The 20,451-nt window shown below is 39.9% G+C and overlaps 2 protein-coding genes across 4 annotated transcripts in view; both read left to right on the top strand.

The window, feature by feature from the left end:
• btbd11b (BTB (POZ) domain containing 11b) overlaps positions 1-8,609 on the top strand; it is a 56,085-nt gene extending 47,476 nt beyond the window's left edge. The window contains 11 exon segments of the mRNA XM_008312357.3: positions 1,898-1,999; positions 3,033-3,126; positions 3,390-3,525; positions 4,712-4,932; positions 5,018-5,196; positions 6,379-6,484; positions 7,017-7,119; positions 7,434-7,515; positions 7,613-7,681; positions 7,917-8,030; positions 8,393-8,609. Coding sequence (XP_008310579.1) covers positions 1,898-1,999; positions 3,033-3,126; positions 3,390-3,525; positions 4,712-4,932; positions 5,018-5,196; positions 6,379-6,484; positions 7,017-7,119; positions 7,434-7,515; positions 7,613-7,681; positions 7,917-8,030; positions 8,393-8,602 — 1,416 coding nt within the window. The 3' untranslated portion in view covers positions 8,603-8,609.
• Positions 8,610-8,645: 36 nt separating this feature from the next.
• Positions 8,646-19,223, top strand: mlc1 (modulator of VRAC current 1). Of its 3 annotated transcripts, none has more exons than XM_025056477.1 (12): positions 8,646-10,262; positions 12,314-12,602; positions 13,714-13,803; positions 13,980-14,033; positions 14,112-14,213; positions 14,300-14,401; positions 15,330-15,395; positions 15,510-15,626; positions 15,730-15,786; positions 16,759-16,881; positions 17,000-17,161; positions 17,416-19,223. In XM_025056477.1, the coding sequence occupies exons 2-12, from the start codon at positions 12,360-12,362 to the stop codon at positions 17,491-17,493; spliced, it is 1,194 nt and encodes a 397-aa protein (XP_024912245.1). In that variant the 5' UTR covers positions 8,646-10,262; positions 12,314-12,359; the 3' UTR covers positions 17,494-19,223. The 3 variants fall into 3 exon arrangements, with proteins under 3 accessions (XP_024912245.1, XP_024912244.1, XP_016888238.1); XM_025056476.1 differs by lacking the exon at positions 8,646-10,262 and adding an exon at positions 11,633-12,034; XM_017032749.2 differs by lacking the exon at positions 8,646-10,262 and adding an exon at positions 11,635-12,034 and having other exon boundaries at positions 17,419-19,223.
• Positions 19,224-20,451: the final 1,228 nt, after the last annotated feature.

Genomic DNA, 20,451 nt, shown 5'->3' with positions numbered 1-20,451 from the left:
ATCTGCTGCTGTACTCACCAGAGGAGACAAATGTGTATTTGTGGTCCACACACCTGGGAGTTCTCTCTTTAATATCCCCAGTGGCCATTAGATTTAAGGTGCAGTCAAGAGTAGAGACACTGACAGGGACCCGGAGCCTCCGTGTTCTTTAGCAGGCTTAGTTTCTTCATGAAGGAACATGGACGTAGATTATATAGAAAATAAATGCATATAACCTTTCAGTTTCAAACCAGACTCATTTGAATTCACAGTTTACAATTATCACGTCATTCTGTGGAAATTCAGACTTGGCCTTCAACCAGGCACATAAAAGGTACGCCCTATTATTTCTTTAGAGGAATGTAATTTCAACAGAACTGTCATCATTTGAATAAAAAGGAACATCGAGGAACAAATCAAGTCCAATATCCAAGATAAATTGTTTATGGATGTTATAAATCCTGACATTGTTTTCCTGTAATCTCCTTTTTAAAACTGTTCTTTGATATACTGTACTTTTGGGACAAAATCATCTCTTCATTCTTATGTATGATCTAAAGTACTGCAGTGATTTATCAGGGGTCGGAGTCTCTCTGTGTTTCAATAAATCAGATGAAATTTCTTCTGAGTTTTTTATATATGTGCCTTGCTGATAAATGTGTAAGCCTTTAGGTTCAAGAGGCCTCACACTGTCAACCTGCCACCTGTGGGTGGATGGAGGAGTGCAGTAATGACAAGGGCAGCACTAATAATTTGCAGAAAGTCAGCTGTTGTCTTAGCTATAGTGCAGAGAAAGAATGGTGATTATTGGGTGAGAATTTGTGAGACCAGGCTACAGCTTAAAACACACTCTCATCTGAAATGACAGTATTTGAAGTACATTTTCAGCCAGTTTTTGGAAAGTTTGAGACTTTTTTTCATATTCTCCCACTGTAGACTGGGACTAATTCATAGAATTAGAATATAGAATTTCTGAACAAATTGATAAACAATTAAAGTTGTGGTTCAGTCATATGGTTGAGAGCCAAGACATCAGTTCACCGAAGTTTGTTAAAAAAATAGTTTTTTACCAAATCAAGCACAATTGGATTGGTTTGAGAAAGTATTTTTTTACAGAATAGTTAAAACAGAAAGACTTCAAAGACTGCTGTATTTTAGTTTAAAAATAGTGACAAAATGATTCCAGCAAGCCAAAAGAATAAAATCCCAAATAATTTCTAACCTAAAAATGACCAATTAATTCAATGACTTACCTGTGGTGTCAACCTAAATCTTTTAGATTAACTATTAGTTATTTTGTTTTTTATTCCCTAAAAACATCAGGGCAAAAAAAACAGAAAAGAAAATATTTTACAAGTGACAGAAGTACAGTCATCTGCATAGAGCTTTTAATTTCAAGTCAAGTGTTCATTCCAGAAATCCTTTAAACCCAGGAGTCTTTCTAAAATAACAACAACTGTGATGCATTAGGAGAGTCTGTTGTGTGAATCAAATCTTGCACATTTGCCTTTTGTGTCGTTTCTGTCATCAAACGGCGTCTCGGTGTTAGTTTATGACATGTTCATTTATGTTGGCCATAGTCATTCGTTGCAGAGATGGTCCGGAGACGTGAGGGGCGACCCCACGTCAGAGAGACTCAGTGTGAAGGGTGAAGAGATCAGAGTGAAGCCATTAGAACAGGCAGACGGATCAATCCATCGTGTTCATTAGCAGGTGCACGCAGTGACTGCATGTCCTCTGCAGCCCCAGGGTTCCTGGTTAATTACTCTAGCTCCTCGTGTCGAGCCTCCTGCTCCCCTCTAGCTGCTCGTCTTGTGTTCCGTAGGCCATGTCATCCTTTTAATGGCTTCATATTTCTCTCCTGCACCTTTTTGTCCATCCTCCCTGCCCAACCCATCTATCTGTGTCCCCTCCCCAGGTGCCAAACTCAGTGCACAAGCACCCGTCAGTGTTTCCCGAAACACGGCAGGCGACGCCCCTCACTTTCGCTGTGTTGCACGGACATGTGCCTGTGGTGCAGGTAGTGACATCCTTTATCACGTGATTCTGTCATTGGTGCTTCTCATTGTGTCTCAGCTCGTGTTCCGTCTCCCTTGTCATTCCCATACTGATGATGATGGCGTTCCACTGGAAACCTCCTGTCTCTCTCCACCTCTCTCTATCTTACTCTCTCACTGTTTGTGTCTTCGTAATGCAGATATAGATGCACTACAGTCCGTTGGATTGGCCTTTTAAATGTTTTCATTATAAAAGGTCAATTCATTTGTTAGGTAGAAGAAGAAGAAGAGGATTTTTTGCTAACTTGTCTTCCTCCTGTGATCTTGTTCATCTTTGATACTTGATTATAATGAATATTGATGTCTAATGGATAACATTTCTATTTCTACATTTCTATTTATGAAAACAAGAGTGAGATTTAAAAAGTATAAATGATATTTCTGTCACAGTTCATGAAAAATATTCCACACTTAATTGACCTAAATTAATATCCTAATGCTTTGAAGTTGTGATTAATTGTCATGACATGGTATATAAACCTTTGGGCAAAATATTTGTAAAAAAAACCCAAAACAAAACAGAAAAAACAGAAAAAAGTTTGTCTAATTTAATGTTAAATTAGACAAAGTGATTAATCACAAAAAATTGCAACAAATCTCAATTAATCGTGACTAATTCATAGCCAGTGTGATGAATCAGATAAAAACATGAATCATTTGACAGCTCTTACATACATTTTTCCATTGATCTGCATTATAACATAAGTTATTATACATTTGTTTTAAATTAATCAAATAATTATAATTATTATGATTACATTAAATTAATAAAATTAATCTGCCAGTGATGTAACCTGCTGGAAATTCTACATGGTTTGACATTTACTGCCTTTCATTTAAAAAAAAAAAAAATTCTGTCCTCAGAGCTCCAGATTTACTCAGGTGATGATGTGTTGTCCTCCCCACTGTGCATGCTCACCTGACTACTGTGCTTCTGTCTACCTTTCTTCCTCCCATCATGCCCCTCTGTGCCCCGCCCCGCCCTGACCTCCGCAGCTGCTGCTTGATGCCTAAGCCAATGTGGAGGCGTCTCTGCAGGACGGGATGGAGAACTACACAGAGACCCCACTGCAGCTGGCTGCTGCTGCAGGTACAGACACTTAATGTGACTCCCTCATTACTCTGCCTCCTGTCCAGCTGATAACACGCCTGACTGTCAGTGGGATCATTGGCTGAGTTACGACTGCAGGAGCAGAACTGTCCTGGAGGTTTGAAAATAAAGACAAATAGAGGCATGAATGCAGAACAAATGATCTAATGTTGGCCTCGCTCTCATCCTTCTCCCTGTCTCATTCCGCTTTAATCTCGTTTGGAGTTTTGTGTTTGAGTTTTGCCAATTATTTTCCCATGTAGGTAATTTTGAACTGTTGAGTTTGCTGCTGGATCGGGGAGCTGATCCAATGGTGGGAACCATGTACCGGAACGGCATCTCCACTGCACCACAGGGGGACATGAACTCCTACAGTTTGGCAGCAGCACACGGACACAGGTAACAACACACACACATTCTTGTTTAGTCACCAAAACACACCCAGCGATGGAGCAAAGAATGATGGGAAACAGACGTACGCAGTGTATTCAGGAAATAATCCTACAGAACCAAAGTTAATAGAGCGTGTTGATGAAAAAATGACACTTCAGCTGTTAAACCGGTTTGTGCCGTTACACAGCTAACGCTCTACGTCCATTTCAGTGGATGAAAATGAAGGTGTAATGAGGTGAGAATTCTGTCTCTCTTTTGCTTTTCACAACAACCGGTTCAAGAACTTTTAGAAGTGGCGCCCATTAAATAAATTGTCGACTTAAAGAATTCACTACATTAAAATAAAATTATGCATCAATTCTTGCGTAGTGTTTACAACATTAACAAAACAATAACAATTTAAAAAAAATAATGTTTGCCATTTAGCATTGCTGAAATAAAAATTTCATTCTGACTAGAAAAATGTGTTTAACAATGAAGGATTGTTAAATATTAGATGACGAGTGACTGATCTAGTTTTTATTCATGTTGAAGACTGAAGAGAAAGAAAAAAACCTGTATAAACTAGGACACGCAAATGAGTAAACCTTTAATCATAATTAATCATGATTAATTACAATGTCATTGATTAATCATGATTAATCATCCATTGTGAGACTCGTCTGACACGAGCAGAGCGTCTGACCTGAAGTTGAAGCCTCCACAGACACAGACACAGGCTGTGGAGCTGAGGTGGTGCAACAGTAGGAGCAAATACTGTGTATTATAGCTATGATGACTGGATGAGCGGTGGAATTGTTAGATTCAATCTGATTATTCTTTACAAAATGAATGACTGCCATCTTTAACACATTCATTTTGACAGCCCTCCATTAACCTTTCTGTTTTTTTACTTTTCTTTTTAAATCAATGAACCAGTAAATGGCAGCTGTGGACCTTAGATTGTCCAATGACTTCATCAGTCATATGACTGTGATGGGAAATGATTTGCTCTTAAATACTTTTAAAATATTTAATATGTAAGAAAATAAAACAAAAATCATAATTATTCAGATAATCTCCAATAATAAAATGTGACAAATTACGCCACAGAACGAACACATTAAAAATGCTGTACACGCACAATATGCGGATATATTGCACAATTTATTTATTTTATTTTAAATTTTCACGTTTTTTTTTTGTCTTTCAGAAACGTGTTCCGGAAGCTTCTGTCCCACTCGGACACAGAGAAAGCAGACGTCTTGTCCTTGGAGGAGATTCTGGCTGAAGGCTCAGAACTGCAGGAAAGAAGTCCGTCTCAGATTGACCTGTTCAGAACAGGAAAGGCTAAACTGAAGGCCCTGAGGGAGGCCATGTATCACAGTTCAGAGCACGGACACGTCGACATCACCATAGACGTACGGAGCCTCGGTGAGTTTCCGTACAGACGCTGCACCTCCTCAGCATGTGTTTGATGGTAATTCATGTGTGTTTACTTCACCGTTTTCCATTCCAGGAGTGCCGTGGACCTTGCACACCTGGATGGAGTCTCTGCGAACATGTTTCCTGCAGCACCGCCGACCCCTGATTCAAGGTCTGCTGAAAGAGTTCAGCTGCATCGAGGAAGAGGAGTACACGGAGGAGCTCATCACACACGGCCTGCCTCTCATGTTTCAGATCCTTCGAGCCAGCAAGGTACTGCACCATCAGCACTGTTTGTTCTTATGGGTTTATTTTAGCTCTTCCCTCAGAGTTTGGTGTATCAGTCTGCCTCACTCACCCCACTGACCCCACTCATCTTATGGTTATTTTGTTAATTGTGAAATTAGTAAAAAAAACAAAAAAACAAAAATTGATCTAATTTGTATTTATCTAAAATATGGTTTCTTTTTTTAAAAAGCAAATACACATTTTTCTTTGCGATGACGTAGCCTCAGATAAGATCGTATTATAAATTAGGAATGCATTTACAGGGAAAAGGGATAAAACAGATGATGAAATGTGTGTGCAATGACATTTGGTGACAGCCGGATCACATGTTGATGATGTTAGCTTCTGAGCTAAGTGCAGTACGAGGGAGAGCAAGTAGATGTGCAGAGAGTACAAAATGGTTGTGTTAGAAATCATCCACCTTTGGAATGTTACAGCTGGGACACATCTACAGAGAAGGACACGTCTTATGAATAAAAGCAGCTCTGTTCACCAAACGGTGTCATTCTGCTGTGAATGGCTGTGTACAAGTTAGTTGAAACAAACCAAAGACTAAAATCAACCAACTGTTGTTGTTTGATGTAGGAAAGAACACGCTATTCAAAGACTAATAGATCATTGGAGATTTTTTGGTGAAAAGCCAAGGACACACACCCAACCCTAACTATCCTTCCTTAAAATATCACTAACTTAACCCTTGTTAAAAAAAACTTTCAAATCCATCCATAATTCAGTATGAACCTGAAAATGTCCTCACAAATTCACTTCTTCATACACACACATACCTGGGATACAAAAACAATCATAAGAAATGACGAAGGAATATCACACACTTCATTTTCAGACTGTTTCAAAGAGCGGTCTCTGAGGGACGGTGGACGTTTGACAATCATCTGATCCTCCTTCAAAGTCGTGAAATCACCATGGACACGTGGCCTGTGGGAACAATCTGTCAGCGCTGAGCTGCATAAAAGCCTGTAGAACATTAGCCTCTGTCACTGCGCTGATAATTGTGTTGAGAGATGTTTTCTGAGGGATGAGGAAGAACCACTTAAGCCCGTTCTCCCGTGAACCCTCGACGCAGACTAGGGCTGAGGTGGAATTGCAACTAAGCAACATTTTGTCCCTGCTGACTGTTTCTTTTCGCTTCTGTTTTTGTTTTGTCAGAATGAGGTGATCAGTCAGCAGCTGGCGGCAATTTTCACCCAGTGTTACGGACCCTACCCCATCCCCAAACTCACAGAGATCAAGAGGAAACAGTCGTCCCGTCTGGGTGAGATCCTGACGACGGGTTGTGATTTTAACTTGTGTTAACTACCTGGAATATAAATATCATTATTCCCATTGGTAATGTAAGGACTTCAATTACCTTTATACTTGTTATGAAACAAATTACAAGTACCCGTTATGCCCTCTAGTGTTCAGAGAGATGAATAGAATCAGTAAATTACATGTACTATTGTATCTGTTATCAGAATTGGTAAAAATCCATCTCATTTTTCCTCTTGACTTTGCTTTTTGGCTGCAATTTTTTTGTCTGTGAGCAGCTTAAAATATGGATTTCATGGATAAAGTTGAATTGTTAAGTAAAGGTAGTCTTTCAACTAAGAAATGAAATCATAGTCGTCCAGGATCCTGACATGGATCCAGATGAGTCATTCTGTATACAAGTGTTTGATGAACATAAGCAGCAGTAGCAGGTGTTGGCTTAGCGTTATATGACTGTTTTGTCCAGGTGTGTGTGTGTGTTTGAGATTTATTACTGTCTGAAAATCATCACGCTTACCCGGCCACCTGTCTTTTAGATCCGCACTTCCTGAACAATAAGGAAATGTCAGACGTGACCTTTTTGGTGGAGGGGAAGCCTTTCTATGCCCACAAAGTCCTGCTTTTTACAGCTTCAAACAGGTACCTGAACACACCGGCCTTAATGGCTTTATATCCTTTAACCATCCAATAAGGTGTTATTAAAAATATATATATATACATACATATATTATATATATATAGTATATATGAGTCTATATATATTTATATATATATAGACTCATATATAACATATATATGCCTTAAGTAAATATACAGCATATACTGTGTGTATACATACATACATATATATATATATGTATATGTATACACACAGTTTATGCTGTATATTTTCTTAAGGCATATGAATATATGTAACTTCCACAGTTAAGGTAACGTCCTTTGTTTCTGCCCAGGTTCAAAATTCTTCTGGCGAACAGACCCTGTGGGGAAAACACATGCATTGAAATCAGCAATGTTAAATATCACATTTTTCAGGTGAAATATAATGCCATGCTTTTTGGAACTATTTTTTATGCATAGAAAAACAGTAAAAGGTATTTATTTAGTAATGGGTGTTTTCTTTTCTCTGAAGCTGGTGATGCAGTATCTCTACTGCGGGGGAACAGAAGCTCTTCACATAAGGAACACTGACATCATGGAGGTAAGGTCTCCATTCATCCGTCTATTCATTCATCCGTCCTCTACCACATACGCACCAACCACTCACACACACACACACACACACACACACACACTGCTGGTCAGTTCTGCAGGATTGTGTGAAGTGTGCATTGAACCCACAGGTAGAACCTGCTGCTCTTGAACCAGTAATCTTCCTGTGAGTCAGGTGTGCCCACTGCTCTGCAGTGTATGATTAATGAAAGGCTTTCTTGCAGCTCCTGTCGGCATCCAAGTTCTTTCAGCTGGAGGCTCTGCAGAGGCACTGTGAATTCATCTGCTCCAAGAACATCACCACAGAGTCCTGTGTGGAGCTCTACAACCACACTAAGGTATGACCTATTATATTTATTATTATTATTAGTATTATTATTATTCACAGAGAAGCTGATTGATCCTTATTAATTGGGTTAATTTCACATTCCTAAATATGACTTCTTATTGTTGTAAATTGCTTGAACAGAAAGATAAATATCAGCAGGTAGATATTCAAGTTTCACAGTTTTTTAGTGGACGCTGGGTTACATTACTGCCACCTCATGGCCAACTTGCATAAAAAATATAAATATAAATGAAATGACACCTTTAAAAATGGTTTTATCATCGTGATCTTTCAGGAAAAGTCTCCATTCAAATACTATAGAAGAGTGTGGCGGTGTGTGTCAGAGCCACTTGTTTTATTCATTTCCTCCAGTTCCTCGGTGCCCCAGACCTGGCCTCCTACATAGAGGGATACTTTCTGAAGAACATGGTAGTGCTGATAGAGATGGAGCCATTCAAGCAGCTGCTGTACGACGCCCCTCCCGACAGCCCTGGCTGTGACATCCTGCAGGACCTGGAGAAAACCCTTGCCACTCGCATTCACTCCATCCACCTGTCCTCCTCCAAGGGATCCATTGTCTGATCCCCCCCCCCCCGCCCCTCCAACTCACCCTCCACCATTTTGGTCAGACGGAGCCATTGTTTCAGATGATCCCAGCGCAGGCGGTTCTATGTCTGTGCATCTGCCTTGTTGATGCTCGTCAACTACAGAACAAAAACATTGTCGCAGTTTGCCAATATCATTTGTACTGTAGCGTCGCCCCCTGTCCTCCAGGAGTTTCTCTGTTATGAAAGACCTTTTAGTACATTAGAATCATGTGATACATGTTGTATGTAGTGAGAAGACGGGGGAACGTCACACACATTCACCTATAGAACTTGTTGATCTGGAACATCAGTGTGATGAGCCATCAGTGATTCCCTTCCTGGCCACGAGGGGGAGAGCTGCTGCCTCCCGCTTTGATTCTGACATCACATGGAAAATATTTGTCACGATTTGTGCAACACATCACTTTAATCCGATTTGCAACAACTGACAAGGACCTGCAACGTAACTGATGCGAAGTGGAGGGTTTTCTTCATCAGGATAAGTTTGAGGAAAGAGGTTTTGTTTTTCTTCGTTACTTGCTGTAGTGTGTATATATTGTTCATAAAAGCAGAGCTATTGATAATGTAAGTTATTGTAGATATAAATATACACAGATGTTGTTTTTTCACATGTGTCCATGGATCTGAGTGTAACAAGCTCATCTTTGAATCACCATCTGTGTTGATGTAGCTGTGTTGCATGTCAGATGTAAGACTGTCTTTTCTTTTTTTTGGAAACTATTGATAGCAGCGGCGGTTGCTGCTCTGTCTGACAAGGGAAGCTCATATTACAGGCCAGTGTTTCCCAAACTTTATCGGACACATATACAGCTTCTTCAAACCTCAACCAAACTGTTTGAAGTGTCGTTCTCAGTGAACAAAAGAAATTCAATTACAAATGTCCCTGGTCGAACAACACAGTGAGATCAAAATAAATTAGCCATGTAAATTATTCCGGGCCGCCCCCCAGTTTGGGAACCAGTCATTTTCAACATAAAGTCTGCTCTGCAGTCGTTTTGCTCAGCTACAGAGTGATATTTTCTTACTATTTTTTTACTTGATAATATATCAAATCCGCCCTCATTACAGACCACGTCAGTTCACCTGTTTTTTAAAAGTGAGGGGAAAACAGAAATGTCTGTTTTCACAATGGTGGTCTTTGTTAAAGGTTTATTATAAACTTCCCATGGAGGAGCTCGGCCACTAGGTCTAGGTGCAAGCCTCTTGTCTTTCCTGTTTTCAGACAATAAAAGTGAGAAAATGAACAAACAACTAAAACGGGGAAACAATAAAGATACTTTATAATATATAATAAATATAATATAGTTCTTGAAACAAAAAGGTGTTTTTTATTTTGATATATATATATATATACATATATATTATAACAACATGACTGTACAGTATGAGAAGAGAACGTTATCACAGAAGCTGTCGATGATAAAAGTTTAATTACTAATAAACTCAACCATGTCAATCAATGTTTAGTTCACGTTTAAAACACAAATAAACGGTGTATATTTGACCATTAACTATATGACGTTTCCGTAGCAGCTGAGCTTCCCCTGCCGTCTGAGAGCAACCGCCGCTAATTACAGAGAGCACTGAGGAGCAGCTATTACACCCGAGTGAGAACATTTCTGTCATCAGCATGGGTCAGTATAAATGTGCAGCACTCTTTTTCTTCTTTGGTCTTACGGTGTCATTTCTTTTTGTCCCTCCGTGTGAGTGTCTCCCTGGTTACTTTAGTCCTGACATGGGTGTGTTATTCTATTAGCTGTTCTCTAGGATTGTACAACAACTTTACCTGTACGTGTGTGTGACCTGATATATCTTTCCTCCATAAAGATTAATATAAGGAATACTGTGGATATGAGTTTGTCCTGCTGCAGTGTCTGGATCAAAAATACCAAGTATATATTAGTGTATATATATTGAAACACACACATATACATATATGTGTATACTGTGTATATGTATATGTTTGTTTGTATATATACAGTATGTATGTGTGTTAAAGTGTGATTGTGTATAAGGTTAAAATGTGGCATCTTAATGTTCTGTTGCTCACACCGCTGACTCGTTGGGTAACATTGCCCGAGTTGTCCCTGTTGAAGTGTTTCACTTGCATATATTCATTGCATATTGATTTCAAATGGTATTTTTACCCTGTTAGATTTTTGGTCTTATTCATTATAGCCTTAGGCTCTGTGACTCAGTAGAACCCAAAAAAATCTAAACCTTGTCCCTAATGTTCTTGGTCTACGATGACATCATTGTCAGTAACAGCAGGGTCAAACCTCTTAATATTTATTTGTAAAAGTTGAAACATCTCTGATCATCCGTCAGCAAAAACATTAACTGTCCACTGTGTTGTCTGTCTTTGACTGTGTACAGTCTTGCAGTGTCTGTGTAGGAGTTGGATTTAGAGGAGGGGGGGACACGGGAATTAGAATGGCGGGGGAATGAGTGACAGCAGTTGTTAAGGAGTCGTCATGGTAACTGCTGCCCAGTAACAATGTGTGGCAGGGAAAGCTCGCTGTGAAAGACTGAATGGATTCCTGAGGTGCACATGCATGTGGACATGGCCTCAACATTGACACAATGGGACACAACAACAGCCACGGCATGTCGTCATCCTGCAGCGCCCACTCCTGAACCAGCAGAGAACTGGAGTTGGAGGCGTTTTCAATCAGATCATATGTGTCACTTGCTTTGTTTCTAAAACCATGAAAATATAGGGCCCAGAGTTAGTATGGAACAGTGATACTTTTTGATTAGCAATTTAATTGAAAATGGACCACTTACGAAGGACATTTTAAGACTAATAATTTTTTTTATCTTTATTTATGTTAATCTGAACCCATGACAATAAAACAAAAAAATCATCTATGTATAAGAAAAGTGGAAAACTTAAATGCATAGAAGAACCAAAAAGATGCAGTTAGTTCAATTAGTTGAATATCATGCAGAGGTGTGTGTGTGTGTGTGTGTGTGTGTGTGTGTGTGTGTGTGTGTGTGTGTGTTAGCGTGCAAATGGGAGGGTCCATGAAGAGTTTAGCCCAAGAATTTTGCCCCCACCTCGAGCCCCTCTGTCCTGCCTTTGTTGTCATGCACAGGCGCTCCCTCTCCGGCACAAACTGGGCACAAGAGCCATGTGTTGTGGCTCAGCGCTTTGAAGGACTCCAAAAAACCCCTTTTCAGAACTGTTTCTAAGACATCTGCGGTCAAAGGAAACGGAGCGGGGGAGAAGAGAGAGAGCGAGAGAGGGGGAGAAAGAGGGGGCAGAATGGTGTTAACACGGTGAGGAAGAGAGATGTGCAGAGTTAAGGGCTGCATACGAAAGTAATCTGTTTCAATCTGGCTTTCTGAAGGATACGTCTGTTGGACAGTGTTCGGTGAGACTCTGCCAGAGGCTGGACAACAGGTGAGTGGGGACGGAACTATTTGTCAGAGAGAAAGAGCAAAAGAGGAGACGTGTTAGCGAATAACAACAAAAGTGTTTCTCCTGGAGGAAAGCTACTGGACTGAGTTAGTTTTGACGATGGTTTAACTTCTTCATGAACAAACTGTGAATTATGGACCTTAAATACATCTGTTGAATTGTTGTGTTCTGTGAAGTGCAGTGGAAAGAGGCTAGAGAGGACAGAGACAAAACTTCATCTGAGAAATGTCACATGATGTCATCTTTTTCCCTCACCCCTAGAGCTTGTTTTCCACTTCCTACCCAAAAGTCAACCGGTGCTTCAAGGATGCAGTGTGAGGAGCTGTCAGCCCGAGAGGAGTTCACCTACAGCCACATGTCCACTCTGGAGAGAGGGAGTGGAACTCTGGGACGACGGAGTGACAGGGGATCCGAAAGGAGGTCGAACAGGGGGGAGCGAGATAGTTACACCGTGGACGTGAGGGCCAGTGACCTGCAGCTGTCTCAGCCTGAGCCTCTAAAGCACCCCTGCTTCAGCTACAGGGCCTGGCTCTACAGTGTCCTCATAGGGGTGAGAGGAAAGACGGTCAGGACAGGACCGTTACTGTTGGAGTCCACAGGAACTATATTAAAGAGTTGGGGTACTGTAGTGGTTTCTGTGGTGTGAGGGACCACAGCCCTTTAATGTTAGCGACAGTAAATGTTGACCTGTCCTTCCAAACCATTATTCTGATTCATCTGGACACGTTCATTGAGATCCATAATCTGGTATTGCACCTTTATTTATCAGACGAAAAGACTTATTTTTATAACAATCTAATGAAATGAAAAAAACTTCATTATAAGGCTTAGAGGAGGTCATTCTGGAAGGTTCCACCATTAGCCACTTCATTTCAGTCTGAGATGTTCAGACCTAGACAACTGGACCGACGAGGTTTCTTGAAGACATTTCACCTCTCATTTAAGAAGCAGTTGTTTTAGACTCTCAGAACTGGAGAAGCTTTTTAAATGAGAGGCAAGACACCGAGCCGGTCCAGTTCCATACTCTAGAACTCCTCAGGCTGGCTCCACAGTCCTTTAAACACCCACTGTTGTGATTAATCTAAACCCAATTCTCCTCTTCAAATGGACACAATCTGTTCAGGTTCTACAGCGTTATCCTGGTTAAAGGTCAGGAGAGTAGCTGTACCCAGCAGTGATTTATGGGAAGTAAGAGGTGGTTTATGGGAATTTATGGGATTGATGGGAAGTTATCTAAGTAAGATGTTTAACCAACCAAATCTTAAGTCTCTGAGTTTGGTCATCTGTGGTCTGTGGGAACAAATCAAAGTAAGCTAGTGAAAACTGTAGACGTGCATCCTGTAATGGACAAATATAACGTATATAATCTAATGCAGTGGTTCTCAAACTGTGGTACCGAGAATATTCATATTTTCCCATTTTCTTCAATCTGAAACATGCCATGCACAATTAATACAACATTTAGAAAAGATGTGTAGCTACTTGTGATTCTAATGTTGGTCATCATGGTGGTACCCAGAGAGCTCAGTGTTTCCTCAGGTGGTACAGAGTAGTTTGTGAGTTTGAGAACCACTGATCTAATGTATCATTGTTGTTTTAGTTCTTTTCATGCGTGGAAGTATAAATACATCTGTATGTGTGTACACACTGTGTATTTCCAGGGCAGTCTACTCATTACGTCTGGCTTCTCTCTGTACCTGGGAAATGTGTTTCCTCTTGCTATGGATTACCTGCGCTGCGCTGCCGGTTCTGTGAGTGTATTTGGAGTCACTTCTACGTGCTGCTGCCTCCCGCCTTTCAGATTAATACTTTTATGAAAAGTATTTAGATTAACATGCCATGTCACGCAGCCAGCAGCAGTTTGTTTTTTTAAGGGCAGCATCTGCCACAACGACAGCAGCAGCTGCTGATTTGTTCTTCCACACAGGGCGTCCCTGCAGCCATAGCCAGCCTGGCCATTGCCAAAAACGGACGTGTTGCGGTGAGTAAGGAGTCCAACTGCATACTGATGTTTAAGTCACTACACTACATTACAGATGACGTGTTGTTTTTCTCCAAGGTGTCAGATTTCCAAGTGGTCTTTGTGTCAACCTTCGCTGTAACAACCACCTGTCTAGTTTGGTTTGGCTGTAAACTGGTCTTGAACCCGTCTGCCATCAACGTAAACTCACCCTTCACTCCATCACTTTGGTTCCATTACTGAATTAGCCAAGATATTTACCCTGGTTTATTTACTTCTGTTCTCAGATCAATTTTAACCTCATCTTGATGCTGTTGTTGGAGCTGCTGATGGCCAGCACCGTCATCCTGTCGGCTCGCTCTGTGGATGATTGCTGCTGCCACAGGAAGGTGTGTGTACATGCAGTGTGAATGATTGATTACTGTCACTCCACTCATTCTGTCCCTACAGCTGTCGCCATTGTTTTCTAGCTTTTTGTGATCTTTCTGACAACAACACACTAGACTCTGATTTCTGTTTTTGTTTCTGGGTCTGGGGCAAAAAAAAAAAAAAAAATCAAATTTGTAGAATCTGATCTGAATCAGGTGAGCGTGTGTGTAAACAAAGCCAAACATCCACATCAACGCAGAAAAGGGTTTTATTTTAGTTAAAAAAGTTTTATTTTTTCCAAAATAAAAGTTTTTGTTTTTTGTTTGCCAGATACTGTTACTGCTGAGCTGTCTGAGTCAGACGAGACACAAAACTGTTGTAAAGTAAAGTAACAAACTTTTTCCTGAGGCAGATTTTCTTTTCCATAATGTTTATTGCTAAAAACAAAAAGAAGCTCTTAGCTGTGTTATATTTTACTTGATTTTACGTCCCTCAAAAATAAAAAAGGAAAACTGATTTTGAAAGGACAAACCTGAGGAAAGGACAGTAAAGAATATTTCCATAAGTATCTTATTAATTGGTCAGGGTTTTTATCTTCTAACACAAGGGTTTCTATTCTTGACGCTATTGAACAGCGACTTTACCTAACTTTGAATAGAATGAAGTTTGTGACATATTTGTGCAAATTCTATACTATCTTTCACTAACAAATTCATTATTGTTATTAAATTTACAGGCATTTGTTTTACAAAGGTCCATCACACATTTTTAACTTACTTACTTTTTATCTTTACATTATCACTTATATTATTAAGATTAACAAAAAATGTTTGTTTTTTTTAGCATTTTACCACTTAACTCAAATAAGTCAGGATAGCTATACATCAAACAATGTGTGTATAGACAGTAAGGTTAAACTGGGATCTAATCACTGTATCCATTTTACAGTCATACGACAGACCTGTGGTTGTTACACCAGCTGTGTTCCCCACTCGACTCCTCAAAGCATATTCAGTGAGTAGCTTTTGTTCCTTTCTATATGACATTCATTACATTTTGTATATATGTATATGTATGTGTATATATGGCTGTATGTATTCCATCATTCAGTGCAGAGTGTCTCCACAGGTGATTGAGGTGATCGTGGGAATCTCTGCTGTATTTGGTGGCATTATCGCTCTCAACATGGATGCCTTGTTACCAGGTCCGTACTTGTCCGTCACATTCTTCTGGATCCTGGTCGCTGTAAGTCTTCCCTGATGAAACTGTGGAGTCAGAGATTATTACCCACTGGTAAAAATTATGAATGTCAGCCATTACTGAACGTCTGATTTTCCCTCCTCCACAGTGTTTTCCCAGCGCTATTGCAAGTCATGTGGTGTCAGAATACCCAAACAAATGTCTGGTGAGTTCAAAGCAGTACTTTCTGTGCTATTGTTGGGACCAGTTTACCTCTTAGTCTGCAGGTGCAGCATTTGAGTTCAAACTAAAGTGTTAATTTCTAAATGATTCATTTGTTTCAAGGAAAAGTCTTTCACCAGTCTCTTCTCAGAGAGTTTTTGTCAATAAAGTCTAAAGTGAATATCTTTGTATGGTGTTAAGGCAATCATTAAAAAAAATGAAAGTGAAAAAAGTCAAAAGGTCAGATAGATTGATGTTTTCTGGCAGACAAAATAAAAAAAAGCAGTGTAGTAATGATCTGGAAAAGAAAGAGGAAATAAATGCATTTTGACCCCAGTGATAGGTAGAACAGTTAAATATTCTTCCACTAGGTGGCACCTATAACAACTAAAAAAAGAAAGAGTTGAAGAAGATCTTTGTGTCTTTCTTCAATTTCTTTGAGTTTTGTGTTCAGCTAAATAGGCCCAGGTTTCACACTGAGTGAGTAGATTGTGAGAAAATTGAAACTAGAAATATACTCGATAGATAGATGGATAGATAGATGGATAGATTGATTGATGGATGGATGGATGGATGGATGGATGGGAGGTTGCCAGTGAATTTGACTCTGGAATCATCCATCACGGCCAAAATAATCACTTCTAAAGATAGAAAGGTTTTAGAATTCTACTCAAGTGTCTTTAAACAAGAGGAGATTGTTCTGGATAATTAAATGATCAATTATTCAGGATTGGATTGTGTAAATGAACATATGCTGCCAAAGTAAAAAGAGAAAGCCTGGCTGAATATGAATTGAATTATTTTGGAAATGTAAGACATTTTTACTATGTACGTTTACTTGATTTGCTGTAAAATGTCATGTTTCAGGTAAAACCAAAAATGTGTTGGCTGGTGTTTATTCTTTTTTTATGGGTCTCCAAATATAAACTCTGTTGCCCACATGCTCCCTGGGCTCTGGGGCTTTTCTCCTTCTTAGGTGGAGGTGCTGATTGCCATCAGCAGTGTGACCTCCCCACTCCTCTTCTCAGCCTCCGGCTACCTCTCCTGCAGCGTGATCAACTTTGTTGCAATCTTTCTGCATGATGTGCCTACAGCCAAGGTGAGCTCAGTGGTGTGGGAGTTAAAATCGACATACATTTTACTACATAGTACCTGTGAGTACCCGAGATTATTTAATCTCCCTTACACCTTTGTGTGTGTGCATTTTTGCGGTCCAGCAATCCTATGACATTCTGCTGCTCATTCTGATGGTGCTGCTGCTGGTGCAGGCAGTTCTGACTTCGGCCACTGTGGTGCACTGTGCCACCTATAAGAGTCTGCTCCGCATGGGAGCTCCACAGTGTGAAGACAGCATGCACACACTCAACTACTGCTGTGAGGTGGGACCAGTCGAAGCACAAATGTTATTAGTATTTAGCTAGTATTTTCCGTGTCCTTTTCTCACTCACCGACATCTGTTTACAAATCACAGCTCATATCGACAACAGCCTAAAATCCAGCGAGCATTTTATCGTATATGCAAATTGATATTGCCTTGTTAATTGGTCACACATCATTTCTCTCACCCCTTCCCCTTCTGCACCCTCCATCTCTCCCCTCTAAACCCCTCTCTCTCTCTTTTCTGCACCCTCAGCAGCAGGCGTCTAATGGAGCACAGGATTTTGACACAGACAGAGCTTGGAAGGCAGTTGTGGTCCAAATGGCCAACTGAACAGAACACAGAACAGAGGGACGTTCTGATGAAAAGTGCTAAAAGCTGGACTAAAACAAATGCCATATAAGCTGTAAACACAAGAGCGTGATCATGCACAGAGAACAGACGCAGAAAGGAGGAGGAGAAATTGTGAAGTGGTTAACAGAGGTCAGACGGAAAAGAAAAAAAAAAGAGGTTTGGGTTTAAAAAAGCACACATACTTAATTATAACACACCCCCTTCAGGTACATGAAATGTTTGTGTGTGTTTCTTTTTATTAGTCGGGATTTAATTATAAACATCACGTGTGTCTCCATTTGAATTATGTGGATCTGTAAAGAGAGAGAGTGAGAGGAGAGGAGAGGAGCTAATGCAAGGTGAAGTGATTTGTGGAACGGAATGAGGATCTGATGCTGATTGTTCAGTTTGACTGTGGCTTATTGATTTCAGTATGGTTTAAATAATTAAATAGGCTGTTAACAGTCAGAGATCCCTTCAGTTTCCCTTTTATTGATCAGTCAGCTCCGTTGTTGTTAGCAGTTCTGTCATGTTGTTAGGAGTTATGAAGGATGAATGAAAAATTAATAAATATACAGCCTATGATAGCGGTAACATATTTACCCATTAACTGGACACAATTTTAAACTATGGATGCCAAATGTAAGGCATGTGGGCCAACTTTGGCTCAATAAATCAGTACATTTGGTCCAGTAAATGTAGGGTTAAACAAAATTTTTAAAAAAGGAAATGCTACATGATATATACTTTTTTATACATTTGACATTTTAGACATTAAAGGATTGTTCACCTCATATTTTTATTCTGAGAATCATATTGGCTCCACCAATCCCAAATATGGCTGAACAGTTTTAATGATTGGCGTTATTTAGAAAATTGTTAAAATGTGAATTTTAATGTGAACACCAGATTTAGAGCTTCCAAATCTGATGCACCTGCACCTTATATGTTAACATGTAATGTAAAGTGTTTTTTAAGGTTATTTAGGAACATGGAATATTGGATGTAAGAAAATGTGGCCCCTGTTGTACATTATTTAGAGTAAGTGATGTTTACTGCAGCAAAGTGGAACCTGTGTGGTCATACTGAGTAGTGAATAGTATAGTAGCATTTACTATTAAATTCATTTAAAATGACAAGTCAAACAGTGACTGTAGGAGTGTAAACAACTAACATATGTGCCTATGCATCAGAGTGAGTTCCCAGGGAATTACACACAAATAGATTGAATTAATTATATCCTGATTATGAATTCTACTACAATAAATAGACAGAGTAGGCCTTAGTTTGTCCATGTTTATATTCCACAATCAGTCAATGTGTTTCTTAGATTTACTGTTTACTTCTACTCTCGGACTATCAATGACTTGCTTCGTGTGTAAATGACAGTTTCTTGTTAGGTGACTGTACATATGCTCTTGTGGAAATGGAAGTGTCTCCAGACTTCACTGACCTCACAGGGTGGTGGGTGACTGTTCTACCTAGAGGCTGTGGTCAGAGTCTTCTAGTTGTTAGAAGTATGCTTAAAGATAAGGGTTGTTGGAGTAGTAATGTCTCTGTTTGACAGTTTCCCGCTCTTGGATGAACAGCAACAACAAAACGTACTGGTTTATCATTTTAACCCACACCTTTGTTTGACCCCTGTTGACTGACTGTGTGTTTATACTGCCCGATATTGAGTCTACTGCCCATTGTTTTGTACATTAAATGACTATTATTTTTCTCTGAAAACTTTGTCTATACTTTTTTGCTCCATATGACACATCAACTACAAATCTTTTTTCTAGTCCCTCGGGTAGCTCATTGTTACTTTTCCCCAAGTCTTCCCCTGTCTCTGCAAAAGTCCACATTTTTTCCATTTTTTCCACAACTTTATCCAAGGCTTTCCCCGTTATTACATCCTACACTCTCATCTCCTGTGCTGCCTGGCTGTATTCGCTTCCTTTATTTCATAAGGAACGGCCTGTACACTGTGTGTTTATTTCTTTCCTCTTGATGTGACCCTTTTTCATTTCTCTTGTGTTGACCACAAGCACTTCATCCCCTGTGAAAAGATAACCCTACAACCACATGTGCTTCAGCAACTCCTCCTCACAACATTCCTACCCAGCTCCTTCTCATCACCTCTGCTCCCTTTGGTAACACAGATTAAATCCCGCTCTGATCAATCCTCTGTCTCCTTCTCTGACACCTACACCTCTCCATCCAACACACAATATACCTCCCTTCTTTCTTTTCATCATATCTGTCTCCTCTCCTACTTCACCAGCCAATGAACATTCACTCAGTGTTCCTCTTCTAACATCTGTGCCCCCTGTCTTCATATTTCCTCATATCATACTTAGAGAATTAATTTGCTTTAAAAAAGAAATATGAGTAATAGTTTTGTTTTTGTATGCAAACTACTGAAATAAAATTAGTATATTTAGAAACACAGATAAAAAGATAGATAGATGGATAGAGAGAGGAGAGAGAGAGAGAGAGAGAGAGTATGGAGGGAGAGACAGGGAGAGAGAGCAGGGCTGTGTTCTGCTTTGCTCTGCTCTGTAACCGGCAGAAACCGGCTTTAGGAGAAAGTGGCTTGTGGCTCAGACCAGCTGAGAACATCACTGCAGCGTCTTCTCATGCAGATGTAAGAGTCCAGAGATGAAGATGATTGATTACTGCAGCCACAAAAAAGTTAAAAGCTGCTTCTAATTAAGCCGATCATGACATGCCTTTAGTCCTGATCCACCTCATGTGCTGTAGGCATACAGGATTCTGCTGCCGCTGACTGTGATGATTTAAATAGAGAGGCCTTCAGTGCATTCAGATGTATTACTGAAACCAGTCACAGACAGTAGGCAACACCAGCCGCAACAACTAAAGACACCAATTCATCTTTATTTATCTATTTTTATCTATACTCACAGAAATTATTGGTATACAGTTGTGGAACTTAATATATATATATATATA

Source organism: Cynoglossus semilaevis, chromosome 6 (genome assembly GCF_000523025.1).
Source record: "Cynoglossus semilaevis isolate Cse_v1.0 chromosome 6, Cse_v1.0, whole genome shotgun sequence".
NCBI classification, from domain to species: Eukaryota; Metazoa; Chordata; class Actinopteri; order Pleuronectiformes; family Cynoglossidae; genus Cynoglossus; species Cynoglossus semilaevis.
This window is presented reverse-complemented; position numbering and strand designations above follow the sequence as displayed.